Genomic DNA, 22,717 nt, shown 5'->3' with positions numbered 1-22,717 from the left:
GTGAACATGGACTCCACATTAAGGTTCAAACTTGCTAAATGATTATTAATAAAGTTATAATTGGGGTGATTATGTTCCAATATGAATTTGGGGAAAATACATGTTAATTTTTTTTTTTAACAGCTTTTGGACTTCTTAGATCAGCATCCCTTTTCATTTACTCCTCTAATTCAGAGATCACTGGAATTTTCTGTAAGCTATGTTTTTACAGAAGTTGGTGAAGGTGTTACATTTGAACGATTCATTGTCCAGTGTATGAATCTTATTAAGATGATTGTCAAAAATTATGCTTATAAGCCATCCAAAAATTTTGAAGGTAATTGCTTTACTGGCAGTTTAAAATATTATTTTAATCTTAAGTGTGATATAATTGCTATATTTATATAATTTTTTAAAAATTTTATTTGTTTTAGTTTGAAAAATAAGTTGTTGCTGGGACATGAAATAAAGATAGGGATTATAGGCTTTAGTATGTTTATACTAGCTTTAAAAAAAAGTATAGTGCATTTAGTAAGCCGTTTTTTGTAGTACAATAAAGTGATTGAAGCTTAGGGTTTTTAAGAATTAGGTCCTATAGTCATCACTGCAGCTTATGCTGTAGGCTGTATTCATTTGAACAAATAAAAGCTCTCTCCGACTTAAAAGTGTGATCGCATCTAGACAGGTTAAATTGTTATATTATTTGGATATATGCATGTGTGCCAAGATGAATGAAGAAGTTTTGTTGGTGGAGGGGAGAGAAACACACCCTCTACATATGAGGAAATCATTTCAATATGCTGTGATAGTATTGCATGGTTACAAGCTGTAATAGTAAGACAGAGGCAGGAATAATGTGGGTGTGTTATAAGTAAAAAGTATCTTTGAGATTTGTTTATAAAAAAATGAAAATTTATACACAAGTATAACTTTTTCCCTGAGAATATATTTTTTATATATTTAAATTACATAATTCAATGTAGCTACAATATTTGGCTATACAATTAACTTGGAAATTTCATTTTTCTAGATAGCAGCCCTGAAACTCTTGAAGCCCATAAGATTAAGATGGCATTCTTCACATATCCTACTTTGACAGAGATATGTAGAAGATTAGTCTCTCATTATTTTCTGTTAACTGAAGAAGAACTGACAATGTGGGAAGAAGACCCAGAAGGCTTTAGTAAGAATTAATTTTTTAGTGTTAGCATGGCTTTTCTCCCCTTTCTATAGATACGTGTTTGAGTGATAGGTATAATAGTATATTTTCATGTAGCACTTTTGATCTGGGAATCTTGGTTTTTTAAAATTAACTTATTCTTTCTTTGTTATCCATTATGACAAATTGAGATGCGGAAAATGACTGACTTATACAAATATGATGTAGAATTTTGTCCAGAAAAAGACCTTTTTAGTTTTTAGATTCTTTTACAAGTAGGTAGTTTCAAACAAAAATACAAAATTAACTCTATTACTAGGTCAGTTTCCACTTTATGCTTCATTACATATTATTTTTTTATTTGTAAAAATTCTTAACAAAGAAATTTGGAGAGTTTTTGATGAATAGATTATTTTTTGGACAGGACATCTTTATAGCTGTTTGAATTTTAGTACTAGGTAAATGAGTAGACTAAGTCTTATTGCAACCCTTGCTATAGAAAATCAAGGAATCATGTGCTTAATATAGTACTTGTATGTGAATTATTTAAGCTACGGTGGGACATACCTAGATTTTAGCTTCCCTTTTCCCTGTTACTGGATGCCCTTGTGTAGTTATACATTTCCTAATATTTTAAGAGTGCCCAAAAGTTTTTGTAATACTTATCTTTGTTATCCTTTTAGTTTTTAAAAATAATTTTAGTTTTAATACAGTATTGTACTATACAACATGTCTTTTCTTTTTTCCCCCCGAAACATCTTGTTTCAATTTGCTTTCTTTATGTAGTACATAGAATATTGTCATGAAGCATTGAGTCCCTAAATTTTTAAAAGCCCTGAAGTATCTGACTTTAAATATAAATACCTGAAATTTATGGAGAGTGTGACTAATCATTGTAACTAGTGAAACATGATTACTGTATTGAAATGAAATGATTCTCAGAATTGTAGTGATATTGGATCAGGTGATAGCAGATACCCTGGAAATGACAAGTACTTTGAGCTTTTTTCCATACAGAATTTTTATTGAAAATGAGAATGCTTATGGATAGAGTAAGCACTTAATAGATGACTGTTGAGATACATAACTGCAATCTCTAGCATACAGTAACAAAATCTGTGTAAGGCCTGTGTTCCCAAGGATTTGCTCTTAACATTATGTTTAAAACAGTTCACAGAAATATTATACTGATGTTATTTACATCTTTGATTTCTAAACCAAGATGTTGAAAATGTTTACATATTTTTAATTGCAGCAGTGGAAGAAACAGGAGGAGATTCTTGGAAATACAGTTTGAGGGTAAGTATTAATTGAAAGAAAAATTAATAGGGGAAAGCTTAATCCTTCTAATGCACTTAGTAGAGAATGGCACCCTATTAAAGATTCCAAACATTTGCTGGGAGTGGTGGCTCACATCTTAATCCTAGTGAAGCCAAGGCGGGAGGAGGATGGATTGAGGCCAGAAGTTCAAGACTAGCCTGGTCAGCGTAGCAAGATCCTGTCTCTACAAAAAGTTAAAAAAAAAAAAAAAAAAGACCAGAGTGGTGGCACATACCTATAGTTCCACCTATTCAGGAGTCTAAAACAAAAGGATCATTTGAGCCCAAGAGGTTGAGGCTGCTGTGTCATGATTATACCAACCCTGTCTCTTAAAAAAGAAATTAAAGATTCTAAATATTAAGTCAGACAGATAAGAAACTTTATAAGAAACTAGGTAAGAACTATATTCATATTACATTATGAAGTTTAATCTGAGTTGTTTTTTTTTTAACTTGGGGTTTCAAAATGAATTTTTTCTTTATCTTTTAGCACATTGCATGGGAATAATTGGCATTTTACCCGTAGAAAATGTCAAAGTAAAAGCTGCCACTCTTTAGAGTTCTTTTCTTCTGCATATTTCATTAGTAAAGCTTCTTTTGGTATGTTATTTCTCTTACCACTTAGTGTGACTCTCAGAGGCTAGCCCATTGCTTTCAGTTATAGAATTCTTTTACAAGACATTTATTAATATGACAAATGTTTTGCCATTGCCAAACGTGGTGTTTGACCTGTTATTTTTGTTAAGACTTGAGCTTACATAATTTACATAATTTGCTATTTGTTTTCTAAAAATGTTATCTTAATGTTTTTAGACTCATAGAGTTGTCAGTCAGAGATTACTGGTGATTTTAAAACTTTTAAAAGTTTCATTTTTTTTAATGTTTAAAAGTTTCTCTTATGGAGAAGTTTAAGCATATTAAAAAATAGAATAATAACATGAGCCCGTCATGATAACGTAGTTTATTAGTTATCAACTCACATCTACTTCAGCTTCCTGTAAACATCCCCTAATGTCGATGGTTTTGAAGTAGATATCTGAGATGACATATCCTCTGACCATATTTCAGTGTGTATATCTACAGTGTTCCTTTTAAAACACCACACACGTGTGCCTGTAATCCCAGCTACTCAGGAGGCTGAGGCAGGAGAATTGCCTGAACCTAGAAGGCGGAGGTTGTGGTGAGCCGAGGTCGCGCCATTGCACTCCAGCCTGGGTAAACAAGAGCAAAACTCCGTCTCAAAAAAAAAAAAGCACCACACAATACCTTAAAAATTTAGTTAAAAAATTAAATATTGTGAACCATCTAGTGATTCAATTTTTATTTCTTTCCATCTTAAAAATTATTTAAAAATTTTTTGTGGTTATGTAGTAGGTGTACATATTTATGGGGTACATAAGATGTTTTGATACCAGCATGCAGTGTGAAATGATTCAGTAATTTTAAGAACTAAATTAATCTTTTTTTAAATGTAGCTAATGCTGATTTCTGTTACTGCTTGTGTTTGTTAGAGAAATGCTACTTTATTTGGCAGTTTGGAGTTCCCGTTTTTGTTTATTTTATCATTGCTAAGAAAATACGTAATTTTTGGCTGAGCGCAGTGGCTCACACCTTTAATCCCAGTACTTTGTGAGGCTGAGGCAGGTGGATCACAGGGTCAGGAGATCCAGACCATCCTGGCCAAGATGGTGAAACCCTGTCTCTACTAAAAATACAAAAATTATCTGGGCATGGTGGCGCATGCCTGTAGTTCCAGCTACTTGGGAGGCTGAGGCAGGCAATCACTTGAACCCCAGAGGCGGAGGTTGTAGTGAGCCGAGATTGTGCCACTGCACTCCAGCCTGGCCACAGTGGGAGACTTTATCTAAAAAAAAAACAAAAAAAAAAACATAATTTTTAATATGTTAAATCTTGGATAGTCAGCTATTTATAGTGCTGAACTATAAACGAGTGGCTACAGAATGCTTTTTAAATTTAAGGTATGATTAAAATGTACACTGTGCTCTCCATAGTTTTAAGTTTTTGAATGTATAATGACAAATATTTGAAATAAGGAAATAAACTTTTATGATTTGATTTTCCATTGTGTTGGTTACAAAAAATGTTAATCTTACCGTTTTTTAACAAATCAAAAGTTAGAAACATTTTCACAGTTTTAGAACTTTAAAATTGAGTATTTACTTTATTATAGAATTAGTCAATATAGTGTACAGCTGTTTGGATGAGAAATTTGTCTTTTTCCCTCTCCAGCCGTGCACTGAAGTATTATTTATAGATATATTCCATGAATATAATCAGACTCTCACTCCTGTACTTCTAGAAATGATGCAAACCCTTCAAGGTAAGGCGTATTTTGTATTTACCTTTGAGTTGATCTATTTAATGTTTAGTTAAGAAATAGTCTGAGTGCCTACAATGCATAATGTGCTATTTCTTGGGTCATATAATGAATATGAATTTGAGAAAAACAGAATGTGTTATTTTCCAAAGAGGTGGTATTTGAGATAGGCCTTGAATTATAGTTTGGAAAATGATAGTTAAATTTTCCTGTAATAAATTCAACAGCAGCATAAGCAAAACAGCAATCATACTGCTTGCAGAAAATCTATCTGGAGCATGTTGTGAGAAATAGTGAGAAAAGGTTTAAATGATAAGTGTTAGCCTCTCTTAGAATGGTATCAATGGGAATGGAAAGAATTGATGATGGATTTGAGAGAGAATGATGATGTAAATTTTTGACACTTGATCATTACACTCTGTGCACAAGTAATTATCTGCTTGCTAACTAACATTGACTTACGATTTCTGTCTTTTCTGCTAGACTGTAAGTCCTAGGGGCATTGGCCACGTCTGTTTTGTTCACTTTATTCAGTAACTATTATTACATGATTGACTTTTGGTAACTGACTGAATGTGCTAGGCAAGGAAAAGCAATCAAAGATGATCCTAACCTTTGAGGCTTAATGACAAGGAAACAGTTACCTCATTAGAAATGGTAGGAGATAGAGATCTACTTTTGGAGTGCATACATATAAGGAGCCTTGGGAGAAAAAAAGAGGATCTCAAGGACAGAACCTGAGATTTTTACCAATAGGGATATAAGGAAATAAAAGCCTTGTAAAAATGCCAGGTGTGGTGATGTATCCTAGAGAAGAGCATGTTGTCAGGAGTGAGTGTTAGCCAGGCATGGTGGCTCCCCAGGAGTACCAGACCAGCCTGGGCAACGTGGCAAAAATCTCTCTCTTCAAAAATTATGAAAATTAGCTGGGCCCAGTGGTGACCACCTGTAGACCCAGCTATTCAGGAGGCTGAGGTGGGAGGGAGGATCATTTGAGCGCAGGAGGTTGAGGCTGCAGTGAGCTGAGATTACTCCACTATACTCCAGCCTGAGTGACAAAGCAAGACCTTGTCTCAAAAAAAGTAAAAAAAAAAATAGTGTGGTATATAGCACATTAGCATTTTGTGATGCATATTTTCTAGAATATTGCTCGTCATAACATTTTTCAAATATGCAATAATGGTTTTTAATCCTGTGTTCTCTAATGATAATCATAAAACTTAGACTTTCCCTTTGTACCTGTGTCCATGTTTGATACCGTGAAATATGTTGTACTTAATTGAATTGGGAAATAACACATTGTGTTTAAATATAAAAATTTTTAAAAAACTTTTTATTTGCTTTTATTGATACCAATTTTTTTTAGGACCCACAAATGTGGAAGATATGAATGCACTGTTAATAAAAGATGCTGGTATGTTAAACTTAAGTGATTTAGAAACATTTATTTAATAGATGGAGAGTCTGTTTTGTGGTAGATTTTGTGCTGAGGTTGTTGAGATATTAAGAGTATCTAAAATACAGGAACAATCTGGTTGGGGAGATGACCAAGTAAATAGATAATGCATTGTAATAATGCTGTACAGGATGGTTAATGCTAAAGTAGGTGGTGATCATCAGGTAGTTTGGTGTGTCTAAGGAAAGATTTCTAAAGAAGTGTAATGGGAGAACACAAGGATAAGTAGAAGCTATATGTGTGAGGAGGTGGTGGTGGTGAAAAGAGGGTGGTGCATTCCACGGAGATGGAGCAGTGGGTACAAAGACTTGAAGGAAAGAGGAGGAAGCACAGTTAGAATTTGAATTGTGACTATTTTGGTTTAACTGGAACATTAGGTTAAGAGTTGGGTTGAGGCTGGAGAGAGTTAAGTAGGGTCCAGATCATAAAATATTATATCCATTTAGAAGCAGTCATTATTTTATAATTTTTATAGTTAGACTTAAATATTTTAGAATGGATTGAATTTTCTATTTGAAAGTAGTAAGGAATATTTAGGAAAAACATGAAGTAAGATAATTAGTGTTTCTAAAATGTCTACTTAAATAATTTCCATGATTAATATATTGTATGTTTCCATTAACATGTCTTTCATCCACTCATTTGCAGATCTGATATCTGAAACCTTTTAATTTTTTTCTTAAATTTTCTTCTCAGTGTATAATGCTGTTGGATTAGCTGCTTATGAGCTGTTTGACAGTGTTGATTTTGATCAGTGGTTTAAAAACCAGCTTCTTCCAGAATTACAAGTCATTCACAATAGGCAAGTATAAAATTTTATATTTATTCTACACTTATTTTACCTTATTTATTAATGAAGACAGGAAGGCATTAAAATGACTTACAATTTAAAAAATACAGTCGTATGAGTTAGGTAATGTCTTGTGTGGAAAAGAATAAGAATTTTGACATCTAAGAAGTATTTGACAGGAGAAAAGGAGGACTTCATACAAAGATGAGGGAGGATGGAGGTCTCTGAGTTCAAGAAGGAAACTATGCCTAAGAAAAAGACAATTGGAGACTTAGCAGCGGGTATATTTAGTGTCAGAAGTAGCCTAATCAAAGTAATATCTGAAAGGTGACTGTCTTGGGATCACATAATGCATACTGCAAGTCTTTGGGAGAGGCAGTTGAGTAGGATGTAGAGACACCATGGCAAAAATATTTGAATACACTGTAAGTTCTAATGGCGGTACCTAATCATATAGTATAGATTCATTTACATTTACATTTAGTAATATGAATTATGAAATGAATTAATTTAGTACATTTACTAGCACATTTGTCCAATTCTTTTTTTTTTTTTTTAAACAGAGTCTCAGTCTGGAGTGCAGTAGTGCCATCTCAGCTCACTGCAACCTCTACCTCCTGGGTTCAAGCGATTCTTGTGCCTCAGCCTCCTGAGTAGCTGGGATTATAGGCACATGCCACCATGCCCAGCCAGCCCAATTCCTTTGTTTTATATACATTTAAGCCTATTTATTTAAATTTTAGGTATTGAGTACATAAAATGGAAAAAGCTCTTTCATAGTTTTAAAAATTATTTCTTAGTTTAAAATTGGAGAATCTAAAAAAATTCTAAGAGGCTTTTTTCTTAGTTTGAAGGGTACATATCTGCTCACTCACTTCATTCTACCTGTGGCCTATCAGAATGCTTAGCATATAGTTAGATAGTTAGTATTTGTTGATAAAACTAATGAACGAATGGAAGGTCACATTTAGAGCCACAGAATTTGTAGAGCTGGGAATGTTCTAAAAGTAATTCTTGGCCGGGCGCGGTGGCTCACGCCTGTAATCCCAGCACTTTGGGAGGCCGAGGCGGGTGAATCACTAGGTCAAGAGATTGAGACCATCCTGGTCAACATGGTGAAACCCAGTCTCTACTAAAAATACAAAAAATTAGCTGGGCATGGTGGCGCGTGCCTGTAATCCCAGCTACTCAGGAGACTGAGGCAGGAGAATTGCCTGAACCCAGGAGGCGGAGGTTGCGGTGAGCCGAGATCGTGCCATTGCACTCTAGCCTGGGTAACAACAGCGAAACTCCGTCTCAAAAAAAAAAAAAAAGTAATTCTTAGCAGTAAGTAGCTGTTTATCTCTTCAGTTATTCAATCATTTATTTAGTTAACATACATTTTTAACTTTTGGAATTTGCCATGTCCTGTATAGCAGTGGTGAATAAAACAGACCCTGACTCAGTCTCAGAGAACAAGTGAGCCTTTGATGGAGAGAAGGTGTTCATTGGGGAGACAAATGTGCAGTTTAGCTGTCCTTAAACCCTAGAGGCTATTTAGTGTAAGACCTTCCTTGTTTAGTACAGATGCTCCCTGTGGGTGGCTATTGAGCATTTGGAAATGTGCCTAGTGCAACTGAGGAAACGACTTTGCAAATTTAATTAATTTAAATTTATAAATTAAAGCCATGTTAAATATTTATTGATTACATGTTGAAATAATATTTTGGATATATTGGGATACATAAAAATATTAAGATTTTACTCATTTCTTTTATTTTATAATGTGGGTACTAAAAAATTAAAATAACATATGTGGCCAGCATTATATTTCTAATGGACAAAGCTGATGTAGACCAGTGTTTCTCAAACTTTGATATACATATGAGCCACCTGGTAATCTTGTTAAAGATTAGGTTTTGACTTAGGTCTGGGACAGGTCAGGCAGTGTATACATTGAATAGCAAAGTGATCTATGATTTTACCTCTGTTTGGATGTGTCTGTGCTTCATTCTCTTTATCTGGAACAGAGTCTAATATGGCCTTTTTCCCAAAACTGATGGTTCTTTGGTGCTTTTACTTTACTTTACACAAGTTGCTACTTCTGCCTGTGTTACTTGGTTGAAACAGTTCCTATCCCTTGAAATGACATTTTTTTTACTTTTCGGCTCTAATACTGTTTATCTCAAAGACCTGCTCAGATTCCATCTGTCTCTGTTCATTCCTTCTCTTCCTTTTCCAAAGTCCTTGTGTTTTTTAATTCCCTTAGGTATGTTATAAACTTCTTGGGGGCAGGGAATACTTACATACATTTTGTGGCTTTATTTAGTTATTTTATTTCATTTAATTTTTGAGACAGGGTCTCACTTTGTCACCCTGGCTGGAGTACAGTGGCATGATGTTGGCTCACTGCAGCCTCTGCTTCCTGGGCTCTAGTGATCCTCCCACCTCTGCCTCCTGAGTAGCTGGGACCACAGGTGTGTGCCACCATGCCTGGCTATTTTTTTGTATTTTTGGTAGAGACAGGGTTTCACTATTTTGGACAGGCTGATCTCAAACTCCTGAGCTCAAGCGATCTACCTGCCTCAGCCTCCCAAATGCTGGGATTACAAGTTTAAGCCTAGCCTAAGTTTTGCAACTTCAATGAGCAATTTTTTTTTTTCCATGTGCTTGATCATCTTTTAAAACTAGTTTTTTGAAGAAAAAAAAAAAAATAGTGTTTCATTAGCTTGTTCCATTTATACCCAGAAATAATTTATCATCTTGTCACAAAAATTTACATATTATCAAGAAGATACTTCATGAGTGAAATTCTTGGACATAAATGTTTTGAACTTCATGATTTTTCTCCTTACCTCAACTTTCATTTCCTTTAGCAAAGATAATCAGAGAAAGAAATGTATATACATGTTATTGTAAGTGTTTTGCAAATGTTAATATGTTATTTTGGTAATGTGAGTCATGTTCTGTTACTGTGTACCTCTTAGAAAATTTAGTTAAAATTAAAAAATTTATATGAATGTTTTATATAAGCCTAGAAGTTTCTTATATTGTTCTGAAAATAATCTTCATAATATTAACAAAATTAGAATAGAAAATTAAATATAGGAGATTCTTTTACTTTTTGGGACTTTTCTAGTTTTAGAGTTTGGGGAATTATCACTGTTTTTAGTTACTTGAGCTAAAAACAAATGGCTTTGGTTTTTATGAATGTATCTACCTTGTGATTCTTTTAAGATAAAAGAATCAGGATTATTACAACATATATGCCTAGGAATTTTTAAGTATTAAAAATGTTAATAGTAAAAATTTATTTAGATCAGGACATTGTTAATATTTTATACTGTGGTACATTTAGAAGTAGCCTTTAACCTTTTCTTTTCTTTTTTTTTGACAGCCGTTTGCTCTGTCACCTAGTCTGGAGTGCAGTGGCACAGTCTTGGCTTATTGCAACCTGTCTCCTGAGTTTCAAGGGATTCTCGTGCCTCAGCCTCCTGAGAACCTGGGACCACAGGCATATGCCACTACACCCAGCTATTTTTTTATATTTTTAGTAGACATGAGGTTTCACCATGTTGCCCAGGCTGGTCTTGAACTCCTGGCCTCAAGTGATTGGCCTTCCTTGGCTTTTCTCAAAGTGCTGGGATTACAAGCATGAGTCAGCACACCTGCTTTTAAGTATGTATATTAAAAATGCAGATTGGGTCCGGGTGCAGTGCTCAAGCCTGTAATCCCAGCACTTTGGGAGGCCGAGGCGGGTGGATCACAAGGTCAAGAGATCGAGACCATCCTGGTCAACATGGTGAAACCCCATCTCTACTAAAAATACAAAAACGTAGCTGGGCACGGTGGCACGTGCCTGTAATCCCAGCTACTCAGGAGGCTGAGGCAGGAGAATTGTCTGAACCCAGGAGGTGGAGGTTGCGGTCAGCCGAGATCGTGCCATTGCGCTCCAGCCTGGGTAACAAGAGTGAAACTCCATCTAAAAAAAAAAAAGCAGATTGCATTCTTACTACATTTTAGATTTAACTGATAAATTATACTAAATAAAATAGACAACTTAAAATGTTTAACATTTTAATTTCATGTTTTTTTCTATTTAGGTATAAGCCATTGCGACGCAGGGTGATTTGGCTCATTGGTCAGTGGATTTCTGTGAAATTCAAGTCTGACTTAAGACCCATGCTTTATGAAGCAATCTGTAACTTGCTTCAAGATCAAGATTTAGTGGTATGTTTTTTAAATCCCTTAAAAGAGTTAGTTTTTAAAGTTTCACCAATGCTAATAATTAAGTTCACAACAGTTTATGCCTTTCTTTAGAATGTGTATGGCCTTTCACTGTACTGGTTATTTCTTGTTGAGCAGTTTGATTTGAGGGTAGAAAATCTTTTGATTATCATTTGCCCTTCCCATTACTAGTCATTGAAAAAAAAATTAAGCTCTACTATTCTAAAGTAATATATAATTTCTTAGTAAGAAAAAAAAAGGCAGTTAAAAAAATCCCTTTATAGCTTACATATTATTTGTAAAATTCAGGATAGACTTTGGCATTGAGATAGCATCATGATTTATTTCATCTTTACTGTTCATTTTTTGTCCCTCATTTGTGAAAAATTTTTTAAGCCTTTGGCATTATTGGATTCTTTTAAGGAATTTTTCTTTCTTATGATAGTCACATAGTATTCTTGATTTTGTGTTACTGAAAACTTGATAGTAAGCTCTTTGATGCTTTTTCCCCCTTCAGAGCAGTAGGTTTGCTACTTTGTTATAAAATTACTGAAACAGTAGTAGCAATTTTACAGGCCTGTCATTTTAAGAAGTTTAAATTGTAAGGCATGGTTTTCTTTCTTTTTTCCTGCTGATGCTTTAGTATATGCCTGAGTGAATATATTAGTGACTTAATATATACGTGTTTGTTGTCTTTTCCTGATTTTCAGTTTGTTTTAGATAACATTAAGTGATTTTTAAAGTTTTCTCCCGAGTTGTGCTAAGATCTTTTTAAATCATTTCTCAGTCTTCCTCCCCTTACCCCTCCCCCACCACCAATATTATTTTTTGTTTGAACCTGCCTGGTTTTTGCCTTTTAGCAAAGGCTTGAACTGTACTTCTCTTTTTTACATATGCTGCATAAAGAAAACTACATGTAGTGTTCACTAAAGAAAAACATAATTAGGTAAATTTGTTACAGAAACACAATACATTCCAAAAGCAAAAAGAACTGATCTTTGGGTTTTTTTTTTTTTTTTTTTTTTGAGACGGAGTTTCACTCTTGTTACCCAGGCTGGAGTGCAATGGCGTGATCTCGGCTCACAGCAACCTCTGCCTTTTGGGTTCAGGCAATTCTCCTGCCTCAGCCTCCTGAGTAGCTGGGATTACAGGCACGCGCCACCATGCCCAGCTAATTTTTTGTATTTTTAGTAGAGACGGGGTTTCACCATGTTGACCAGGATGGTCTCGATCTCTTGACCACGTGATTCACCCGCCTCGGCCTCCCAAAGTGCTGGGATTACAGGTGTGAGCCACCGCGCCTGGCCCTGATTTTTGGGTTTTCTACCTAAGTATTATCTGCTTTGTGTAAATAATTTGGGAATTTAAGTACTGTTCCGTAATTATTAAATAGTATAAGCATGGGAAGTTACAAGAGAGACTTGTTGTATTCTATTGGGTTTATATTCTTAGAAATCTATTAATATAACTTAAGCGATTTCTAAAATTTTTATAATAGCTTTACAATAAAACAGTAAGGTTTAAATTTTTATTCCCTAGTTGGAAATATTATTTGCTCTTCTGTAAGAGAGAAGATGTTAAATGATGTATGAATGTGTTACAAAAGGGTTAAATTTCAGTTAAATTTTCTTTGGGAAATAGAGAAACTGCTTGGGTTTTTCTTTATTCTTTTCTCTCTTTTTTTTTTTTTTTTGGTGGGAAGACTGAGTCTCTCTCTGTTGCCCAGGTTGCATGCAGTGCAGTGATACGATCATGACTCATTGTAGCCTCTATGTCCTGGGCTCAGCTGATCCTCCCACCTCAGCCTCCCAGGTATCTGGGACTACAGGCATGCACCACCACACAGTGAGCTCTGTTGCCATACTCCATCTTGGGCAGCAGAGCAAGACTCCATCTCAAAAGAAATTTTTAGAAAGTTTTACTTAGATTATTCAAACCTCAGTAAAACAAGCAGTAAATTACTAGAAAATAAGCATTAGTATAATCTTTCACTTCTGTGAAAGCCTGTGTAAGATATAAACTGTGTATAATCAGAAAGCCTGTAGTTTGAGGGTGTGGTGTGGTGCTTTGTGAAGCAAAGAGAAATGGTAGTCTTCATGGGCACGTTGACCACCAGCATAGACGTATGGTCATGTGCTATTTCAAGACAAGGATATATGCTGAGAAATGCGTTGTTAGGTGATTTTCTCATTGTGCGGACATCATTTAATGTGCTTTTATGCAATCCAAGATAGTATAGGCTATCTAGGCTGTGGGTAAAACCAGTATAGCATGTTACGGTACTAAATACATTAGGTAGTTATAACACAATGGTAAGTATTTGTGTGTCTAAACATAGAAAAGGTACAGTAAGAACATAGTATAAAAGATAAAAATGTTACACCTCTATAGGGTGCTTAACTTGAATTGAGCTTGCAGGCTTGGCACTTGCTCTGGGTGAGGCAGTGAATGAAAGATGAGTGAATATGAAAGCCTAGAACATTAATGTATACTACTTTAGACTTCATAAACATTGTACACTTAGGCTACACTAAGTATATTGGAAAATATTCTTTCTTAATAATAAATTAACCACAGTTTACTGTAACTTTTTTACTTTAAATTTCTTAAAATTTATTTTATTATTTTATTTTAAAAATTTTTTATTTTTTTTATTGCATTTTAGGTTTTGGGGTACATGTGAAGAACATGTAAGATTGTTGCATAGGTACACACATGGCAACCTATGGTTTGCTGCCTTCCTCCCCATCATCTATATCTGGCATTTCTCCCCATGTTATTCCTCCCCAACTCCCTGCCCTCACTGTCCCTCCCCTTTTTCCCCCCACACACCCCAGTATGTGATATTCCCCTCCCTGTGTCCATGTGTTTTCATTGTTCAACACCTGTGTATAAGTGAGAACATGCAATATTTGATTTTCTGTTCTTGTGTCAGTTTGCTGAGAATGATTGTTTCAAGGTTCATCTATGTCCCTACAAAGGACACGAACTCATCGTTTTTTATGGCCGCGTAGTATTCTGTGGTGTATATGTGCCACATTTTCCCTGTCTTGTCTATCATTGATGGGCATTTGGGTTGGTTCCAAGTCTTTGCTGTTGAAAATAGTGCCGCAGTGAACATCTGTGTGCTTGTATCCTTATAATGGAACGATTTGTAATCCTTTGGATATATACCCAGTAATGGGATTGCTGGGTCAAATGGAATTTCTGTTTCTAGGTCCTTGAGGAATCGCCACACTGTCTTCCACAATGGTTGAACTAATTTACACTCCCACCAACAATATAAAAGTGTTTCTATTTCTCCACATCTTCTCCAGCATCTGCTGTCTCCAGATTTTTTCATGATCACCATTCTAACTGGTGTGATATGGTATCTCAATGTAGTTTTGATTTGCATTTCTCTAATGACCAGTGATGATGAGCATTTTTTCATATGTTTATTGGCCTCATGTATGTCTTCTTTTGTAAAGTGTCTGTTCATATCCTTTGCCCACTTATGAATGGGCTCGTTTGTTTTTCCCTTGTAAATCTGTTTTAGTTCTTTGTAGATTCTGGATATCAGCCATTTGTCAGATAGTTAGATTGCAAAAATTTTTTCCCATTCTGTTGGTTGCTGATTCACTCTAATGACGGTTTCTTTTGCTGTGCAGAAGCTGTGGAATTTCATTAGGTCCCATTTGTCTATTTTGGCTTTTGTTGCCAATGCTTTTGGTGTTTTGTTCATGAAGTCCTTGCCTACGCCTATGTCCTGAATGGTTTTACCTAGATTTTCTTCTAGGGTTTTTATGGTGTTAGGTTTTGTATTTAAGTCTTTAATCCATCTGGAGTTAATTTTAGTGTAAGGTGTCAGGAAGGGGTCTGGTTTCTGCTTTCTGCACATGGCTAGCCAGTTTTCCCAACACCGTTAATTAAACAGGAAATCCTTTCCCCATTGCTTGTTTTTGTCAAGTTTATCAAAGATTGTATGGTTGTAGATATGTTATGTTGCCTCCGATGCCTCTGTTCTGTTCCATTGGTCTATATTTCTGTTTTGGTACCAGTACCATGCTGTCTTGATTACTGTAGCCTTGTAGTCTAGTTCGAAGTCCAGTAGTGTGATGCCTCCTGCTGTGTTCTTTTTACTTAGAATTCACTTGGCTATGCGGGCTCTCTTTTGGTTCCATATGAAGTTTAAGGTGGTTTTTTCCAGTTCTGTGAAGAAGGTCATTGGTAGCTTAATGGGGATAGCATTGAATCTGTAAATTACTTTGGGCAGTATGGCCATTTTCACGATATTGAGTCTTCCTAACCATGAACATGGAATGTTTCTCCATCTGTTTGTGTCCTCTCCTATTTTGCTGAGCAGTGGTTTGTAGTTCTCCTTGAAGAGGACCGTTACATTCTTTGTTAGTTGTATTTCTAGGTTTTTTATTCTTTTTGGAGCAATTGTACATGGCAGTTTGTTCTTGATTTGGCTCTCTTTAAGTCTGTTATTGGTATATAGGAATGCTTGTGATTTTTGCACATTGATTTTGTATCCTGAGACTTTGCTGAAGTTGCTTATGAGTTTCAGGAGATTTTGGGATGAGGCAATGGGGCCTTTAAATATGCAATCATGTCATCTGCAAATAGAGACAATTAGACTTTCTCCTTTCCTTATTGAATGCCCTTTATTTCTTTTTCTTGCCTGATTGCTCTGGCTAGAACTTCCAATACTATATTGAATAGGAGTGGTGAGAGAGGGCATCCTTGTCTAGTGCCAGATTTCAAAGGGAATGCTTTCAGATTTTGCCCATTCAGTATGATATTGGCTGTTGGTTTGTCCTAAATAGCTTTTATTATTTTCAGATACATTCCATCAATACCGAGTTTATTGAGGGTTTTTAGCATAAAGGGCTGTTGAATTTTGTCAAAGGCCTTCTCTGCATCTATTGAGATAATTGTGGTTTTTGTCTTTGTTTCTGTTTATGGTGAATTACGTTTATGGGCTTGCATATGTTGAACCAGCCTTGCATCCCCGGGATGAAGGCTACTTAATCATGGTGGATAAACTTTTTGATGTGCTATTGCAATCAGTTTGTCAGTATTTTATTGAAGATTTTTGCATCTATGTTCATCATGGATATTGGCCTGAAGTTTTCTTTTTTGTTGAGTCTCTGCCGGGTTTTGGTATCAGGATGATGTTGATCTCAAAAAAGGATTTGGAAAGGATTCCCTCTTTTTGGATTGTTTGGAATAGTTTCAGAAGGAATGGTACCTGCTTCTCTTTGTATGTCCGGTAGAATTCAGCTGTGAACCCGTCTGGACCTGGGCTATTTTGGTTGGTAGGCTGTTGATTGCTGCCTCACTTTCAGCCCTTGTTATTAGTCTATTCAGGGTTTCCACTTCTTTCTGGTTTAGGCTTCGAGGATTCAAGTGTCCAGGAATTTATCCATTTCTTCCAGGTTTAATAGTTTATGTGCATAGAGTTGTTTGTAATAATCTCTGATGATGGTTTGTATTTCTGTGGAATCTGTGGTGATATCCCCTTTATCGTTTTTATTGCCTCTATTTGATTCTTCTCACTTTTCTTTTTTATTAATCTGGCTAGTGGTCTGTCTGTTTTATTGATCTTTTGGAAAACCAGCTCTTGGATTTATTGATTTTTTGAAGGGCTTTTCCTGTCTGTATCTCCTTCAGTTGTGCTCTGATCTTAGTTATTTCTTGTCTTCTGCTTGCTTTTGAGTTTTTTTGATCTTGCTCCTCTAGGTCTTTCAATTTTGATGATAGAGTATTGATTATAGATCTTTCCTTCCTTCTCATGTGGGCATTTATTACTATATATTTTCTTCTAGAGACTGCTTTAAATGTGTCCCAGAGATTCTGGTGTGTTATGTCTCCGTTCTCGTTGGTTTCAAAGAACTTCTTTATTTCTGCCTTCATTTCATTGTTTATCCAGTCAACATTCAAGAGCCAGTTGCTCAGTTTCCAAGAAGCTGTGCGGTTCTGAGTTAGTTTCTGAATTCTGAGTTCTAACTTGATTGCACTGTGGTCTGAGAGACTGTTTGTTATGATTTCCATTCTTTTGCATTTGTTGAGGAGTGATTTACTTTCAATTATGTGTTCAATTTTAGAGTAGGTGTGATGTGGTGCTGAGAAGAATGTATATTCTGTGGATTTGGGGTGGAGAGTTCTATGAATGTCTATTAGGTTTGCTTGGCCCAGGTCTGAATTCAAGTCCTGGATATCCTTGTTTTCTGTCTCATTGATTTGTCTAATATTGACAGTGGGGTGTTAAAGTCTCCCACTATTATTGTGTGGGAGTCTATGTCTCTTTGTAAGTCATTAAGAACTTGCTTTATATGTCTGGGTGCTCCTGTATTGGGTGTATATATAGTTAGGATCATTAGCTCTTCTTGTTGCATTGATCCTTTTACCATTATGTAATATCCTTCTTTATCTCTTTTGATCTTTGTTGATTTGAAGTTTATTTTATCAGATACTAGGATTGAAACTCCTGCTTTTTTTTCCTTTCCATTTGTTTGGTAAATCTTATTCATCCCTTTATTTTGAGCCTTTGTGTATCCTTGCATGTGAGATGTGTTTCCTGGATACAGTACACCAATGGGTTTTGGCTTTTTATCCAATTTGCAGTCTATGTCTTTTGATTGGGGCATTTAACCCATTTACATTTAGGGTTAATATTGTTAAGTGTGGATTTGATGCTGCCATTTTGATGCTAGCTGGCTGCTTTGCCCATTAGTTGATGCAGTTTCTTCATTGTGTCGATGCTTTTTACCATTTGGTATGTTTTTGGAGTGGCTGATAATGGTTGTTTCTTTCTGTGTTTAGTGCTTCTTTCAGGAGCTTTTGTAAAGCAGGCCTGGTGGTGATGAAACCTCTGAGTAATTGCTTGTTCGTGAAGGATTTTATTTCTTCTTCGCTTATAAGGCTTAGTTTGGCTGGATATGAAATTCTGGGTTGAAAGTTCTTTTCTTTAAGGATGTTGAATATTAGCTCCCTCTCTCTCTGGATTATAGGATTTCTTGTGAGAGATCCTCTGTGAGTCTGATGGGCTTCCCTTTGTGGGTAACCCGACCTTTCTCTCTAGCTGCCCTTAGCATTTTGTCCTTCATTTCAGCCCTAGTGAATCTGACGATTATATGCCTTGGGGTTGCTTTTCTTGAGGAACATCTTTGTGGTGTTCTCTGTATTTCCTGGACTTGAATATTGGCCTGCCTTGCTGGGTTGGGGTCTTTAAAAGTTTTTTAAAGTTCTTGATTCCTATGTAATAGCACTTACCTTAAAATACGCATACATTGTACATCTGCAAAAACATTTTCTTTTGTTACATCCTTATTCTGTAAACTTTTGAATAAGTTTTTTCCACTTTTAATAACTTTTCATAAAATCTAAGTGAGAGACACAAACACATCAGCCTAGACTTGCGCAAGGTTAAGATCATCAATAACATTGTCTTCCACCTCTACATCTTGTCCCACTAGAAGGTCTTCCAGGGCATTAATACACATGGAGCTGTCATCTCCTGTGATAACAATGCCTTCTTCTGGGCTGGTTGCAGTAGCTCACACCTATAAACCAAGCACTTTGGAAGGCCAAGGTGGGTGAATCGCTTGAGCCCAGGAATTCAAGACCAGCTTGGGCAATGTGGCAAAACCCTGTCTTTACAAAAATTAGCCAGACATGTTGGCATGTGCCTGTAGTCCCAGCTACTTGGGAGACTGAGGTGGGAGGATTGCTTGAGCCTAAGAGGTCATGCCATTGCAGTTCCAACCTGGGTGACAGAGTGAGACTCTGTCTCAAACAAACAACAAAAAAATGCCTTCTTCTGTCATATCTCCTTAAGGACCTGCCTGAGGCAGTTTTACAGTTAACTTTAAAAGAAAAAAAAATGTTAGAGCAATATATTCTAAAATAACAATAAAAAGGTATAGTATAGCATATACGTAAGCCAGTAACATAGTTGCTTAATTTCATTATCAAGTATTAAATTCTACTGAACATAATTGTATGTGCTATGGTTTTGTTTTGTAACTAGACAGGGTCTCGCTCTGTCACCCAGGGTGGAGTACAGTGGTGTGATCATAGCTTACTGCAGCCTTGAATTCCTGGGCTGAAGTGATCCTCCCCACCTCAGCCTCCCAAGTAGCTAGGACTACAGGTGCATGACTTCATGTCTGCCTGATATTTTGATATATTTTTTTTTTTGTAGAGTGGATCTCTTTATGTTGCCTGGGCTGGGCTGCTCTCAAACTTTTAGCCTCAAGCAGTTTTCCCCCCATGGCCTCCAAAAGTATTGAAGTTATAGGCGTGAGCAACTACCCCAGGCCATGTCTGTGCTATACTTTTATACTACTGTCTGTGCTGTAGATTTGTTTACACCAGCATTACTGCAAATGCATCAGTAATGTGATGTGTTGTGACAGCCATCACATTACTATGTGTGGGAATGTTCAACTCAGTTATAATCTTATGAGACCACTTTTGTAAATGCAGTATGTTACTGACTAATACATAATTACGTGATGCCTAACTGTAGTGAATTTTCAAAAATGGAAAGTTACCAAGGGGAGTTTAATGAGGTACTTTCAGTGGCATGGAGGAGACTAGCAAAGCCAGTGTTTAGTGTGGTAAGTACAGCTGGGATCTGGACAGAGGTATTACAAGATACTTTGAAATTCCTGTTTTTCCACTCTTGTGCATTTTATGGGTATTTCAGTTTTGTCAATTTTTCTTTTGTACACTCTATTTTCTTTTTCTATTTACCTATCGTTTGTATCTCAAAAACACTGGTATAGATCTTAACCTCTCAGCTAGTCTGTGTTTTGAAAGATTCCAGCATGAATTCTGAATTCAATGATATTCACCAAATATAAAATCACAGGAAATATAAAATAATCTGAATTTGAGACATCAAAATATTGGAGCTATCTAAAACCAAGAAGAAAGGAAACCTTAGTAACTTTCCTACAGTCAGTTTTGGGTTTATAATTGATATGTCTATCAGTTATATATGAAAATGACCTTGAGAATTTTTTTTCTTGAAAGGAGGTGAAATATTTATTTTTCTTTTCTCTTTGGTCCTTGATTCAGGAGGAGACGAATAAATCAAAGGTGCTTTTTTCCTTTTAGGAAACTTATTGATATATACATTTCAGAAGGATGATATCAGATTGTATAATTAAGTGGTACTAATATATAGGATAGTATAGGATAATATCATTTATATTAGTATTTCTTATGCCTGGCATGAAATCAAGTCTTAGAAAATGCTTATTGAAAGAATTAGGAGTAGGGATAGGAAAGAACCCAAGAATGAGGATGGCTTTTTAAATAATTGAATTATGAAATCATTATTATATTTCTCCTTAGCGTATTATTCTTTTGTGTCCGCCTTTTACATTTTCCTGGTGGTCTTAAGTCCCTGAGACACTTCCATTTCTTTCTGGCCCCAACACCATGCTGACTGTTTTAGTCTGTACCCTTCATTACAAAGGGCAGGATGTAGAAGTAGTCAGGTATTAGTCCAAGCCCACTTAAGTGTCCTAATGAGGTGCAGTCACTGTGACATCTGCACAGAAGTTTCTGGCTGTGCTTACCTTTGTAGCAGTATTTGGAAGTGCTGTTGACTTGTGGTTTCTTCTCATTCATTTCTCTGTTTCTCTCATGCTTTGGAGGATCTTTCCAATGTTTCTTATGTCTTGAAGGCATTTATGGCAATTTGGAATTGCCTGTTATCTTTTCATGGATTTTCGAGGTTTCAGCTGGGGGTAGGGTAGACTCACAGTAGAATTGAGTTAGACTATTCTACCAGTCTTCTAGCATACTCCCCAAGTCTTCATTTTATGAATTCAGGTTTTGATTTTGTCCCCCATTGGTTGAGTTGCTGCCAAATTCATTTGTTTCTTTGTGGTAAGTACCTCATTTCTTTTAAAGCTCGGGAAGAGGCAATTTTTTTTTCATATTTTTATTTGTCTTCATTTAAAAGGCTCTTTAACTTTCTTTTAAAAGTCTGTGTTTTTGTTGTTGTTGTTTTTCCTTATAATCTGGCTTTCTGTTCTTGCAGTCAAACTGGAATGCACGCAGGTCATCTTAATTCATTTTACCTTTTTCTCTGCACATGATACTACACTGACTTCCCTTTGTTAGGAAGGAAAACACATTGTTTTATTCAGATGTCTTTCATATACTTGCAAAAATGTTAAGGCTGGGGGTTGAGTGCATCTCTAGGATAAATGGTCCTTTTGTGGAAGAAAATTGAGAGAATTATGGGTTAGTGTGCTGACAGTTTGATTTCTTTTCTTTTCTTTTTTTTTTTTGAGTTGGAGTCTTGCTCTGTTTTTCAGGCTGGAGTGCTGTGGCTACAACCTTTGCCTCCCAGGTTCAAGCCATCCTTGTGCCTCAGCCTTCTGAGTAGCTGAGATTATAAGTGCATGCCACCATGCCCAGCTAATTTTTGTAATTTTTTTTTTTAGTAGAGATGGGGTTTCACCATGTTGGCCAGGCTGGTCTCTTACTCCTGGCCTCAAGTGATCCACCCGCCTCGGCCTCCCAAAATGTTGGGATTATAGGCGTGAACCATTGTGCCTGGCCTTGATTTCTTGTTTCTGTTTTGAGGGGCTTTCCTGTCTTGGTGTCTGTGAATAAATATTGTACTTATATATTCACTCAGTACTAAATGCTGGGAATTTAAAGATGATTACACGTAGTCCATGTCCTCAAGGGACTGTCCTGTGCTTAACATTTTCAAGTTAGTCATTTTCATTAGTAATTGTTTAGTGTCTGTTCCCCTCTTCCCCATATTGTAAGTTCTTTATGGGCACACCTAACTTAGCTTTTTCGGTAGCACCTAACACAGTGCCTGATGATAGTTCCTCACTGAATAGTTTTTGATGGAATACCTGACCATACTGTCTTTTCATGAGGTCATTTCGTGGTAGAACATGTGGCACAATGCTTTGCATGTATTAGAAAATCAGCAAATTTGTTAAATCAGTTAAAAATATGGAAATGTTCACCTTGCCCTTTAGAGAGAGTGAATAAAAGGAAAAAAGCAGGTGAGAAAACATCTCCACTGTAGGCTCTTGAAATCTGTGGATTGGGCAATAGAGTATTTAACATTTGGTGAAGTTGCCTAGTCACATCTCAAGACCTTAGAACCTCCTGTAAAAGGTTTTAAATGCTTACTTTCTGAAAAATGACTGGAAAGAAATAAAGTTGCTATTAATAGGTAAGGAAAGTGTAACATCTAAGAATGTAATGATTCTCAGCTGGGAAATAAAAGTTTTAGAGATATTATCCCACAGAGTGAAATACAGAATTTAGTCATGTCTTGAACTCATGTTACTTTATGTGGAAACTGCAAATATTTTAGGCCATTAGTTGATTAAGTACAAGATAACACTTGAAGGGTAAAGAGATTATGTTGGAATATGATTTGTCAAGGTAACATGCTGATAAACATAGAAAATATGATTTGGGAGGTCAGGAG

At 35.9% G+C, this 22,717-nt stretch overlaps 1 protein-coding gene across 9 annotated transcripts in view; it reads left to right on the top strand.

Moving 5' to 3' along the window:
- The window catches only part of IPO11 (importin 11), a 221,033-nt gene that overhangs the window by 72,260 nt on the left and 126,056 nt on the right, over positions 1-22,717 (top strand). For all 9 annotated transcript variants that reach the window (XR_013532297.1, XM_078365462.1, XM_002744924.5 and 6 more), the window contains 7 exons: positions 124-316; positions 1,010-1,162; positions 2,394-2,437; positions 4,708-4,798; positions 6,162-6,209; positions 6,948-7,053; positions 11,124-11,250. Coding sequence is in view for 8 of the 9 variants with exons in the window: in XM_078365462.1 (XP_078221588.1) it covers positions 124-316; positions 1,010-1,162; positions 2,394-2,437; positions 4,708-4,798; positions 6,162-6,209; positions 6,948-7,053; positions 11,124-11,250 (762 nt within the window). In the remaining variant the exon portion in view is untranslated. The remainder of the gene's footprint in view (positions 1-123; positions 317-1,009; positions 1,163-2,393; positions 2,438-4,707; positions 4,799-6,161; positions 6,210-6,947; positions 7,054-11,123; positions 11,251-22,717) is intronic.

Source organism: Callithrix jacchus, chromosome 2 (assembly GCF_049354715.1).
Source record: "Callithrix jacchus isolate 240 chromosome 2, calJac240_pri, whole genome shotgun sequence".
Classification (NCBI taxonomy): domain Eukaryota; kingdom Metazoa; phylum Chordata; class Mammalia; order Primates; family Cebidae; genus Callithrix; species Callithrix jacchus.
This window is presented reverse-complemented; position numbering and strand designations above follow the sequence as displayed.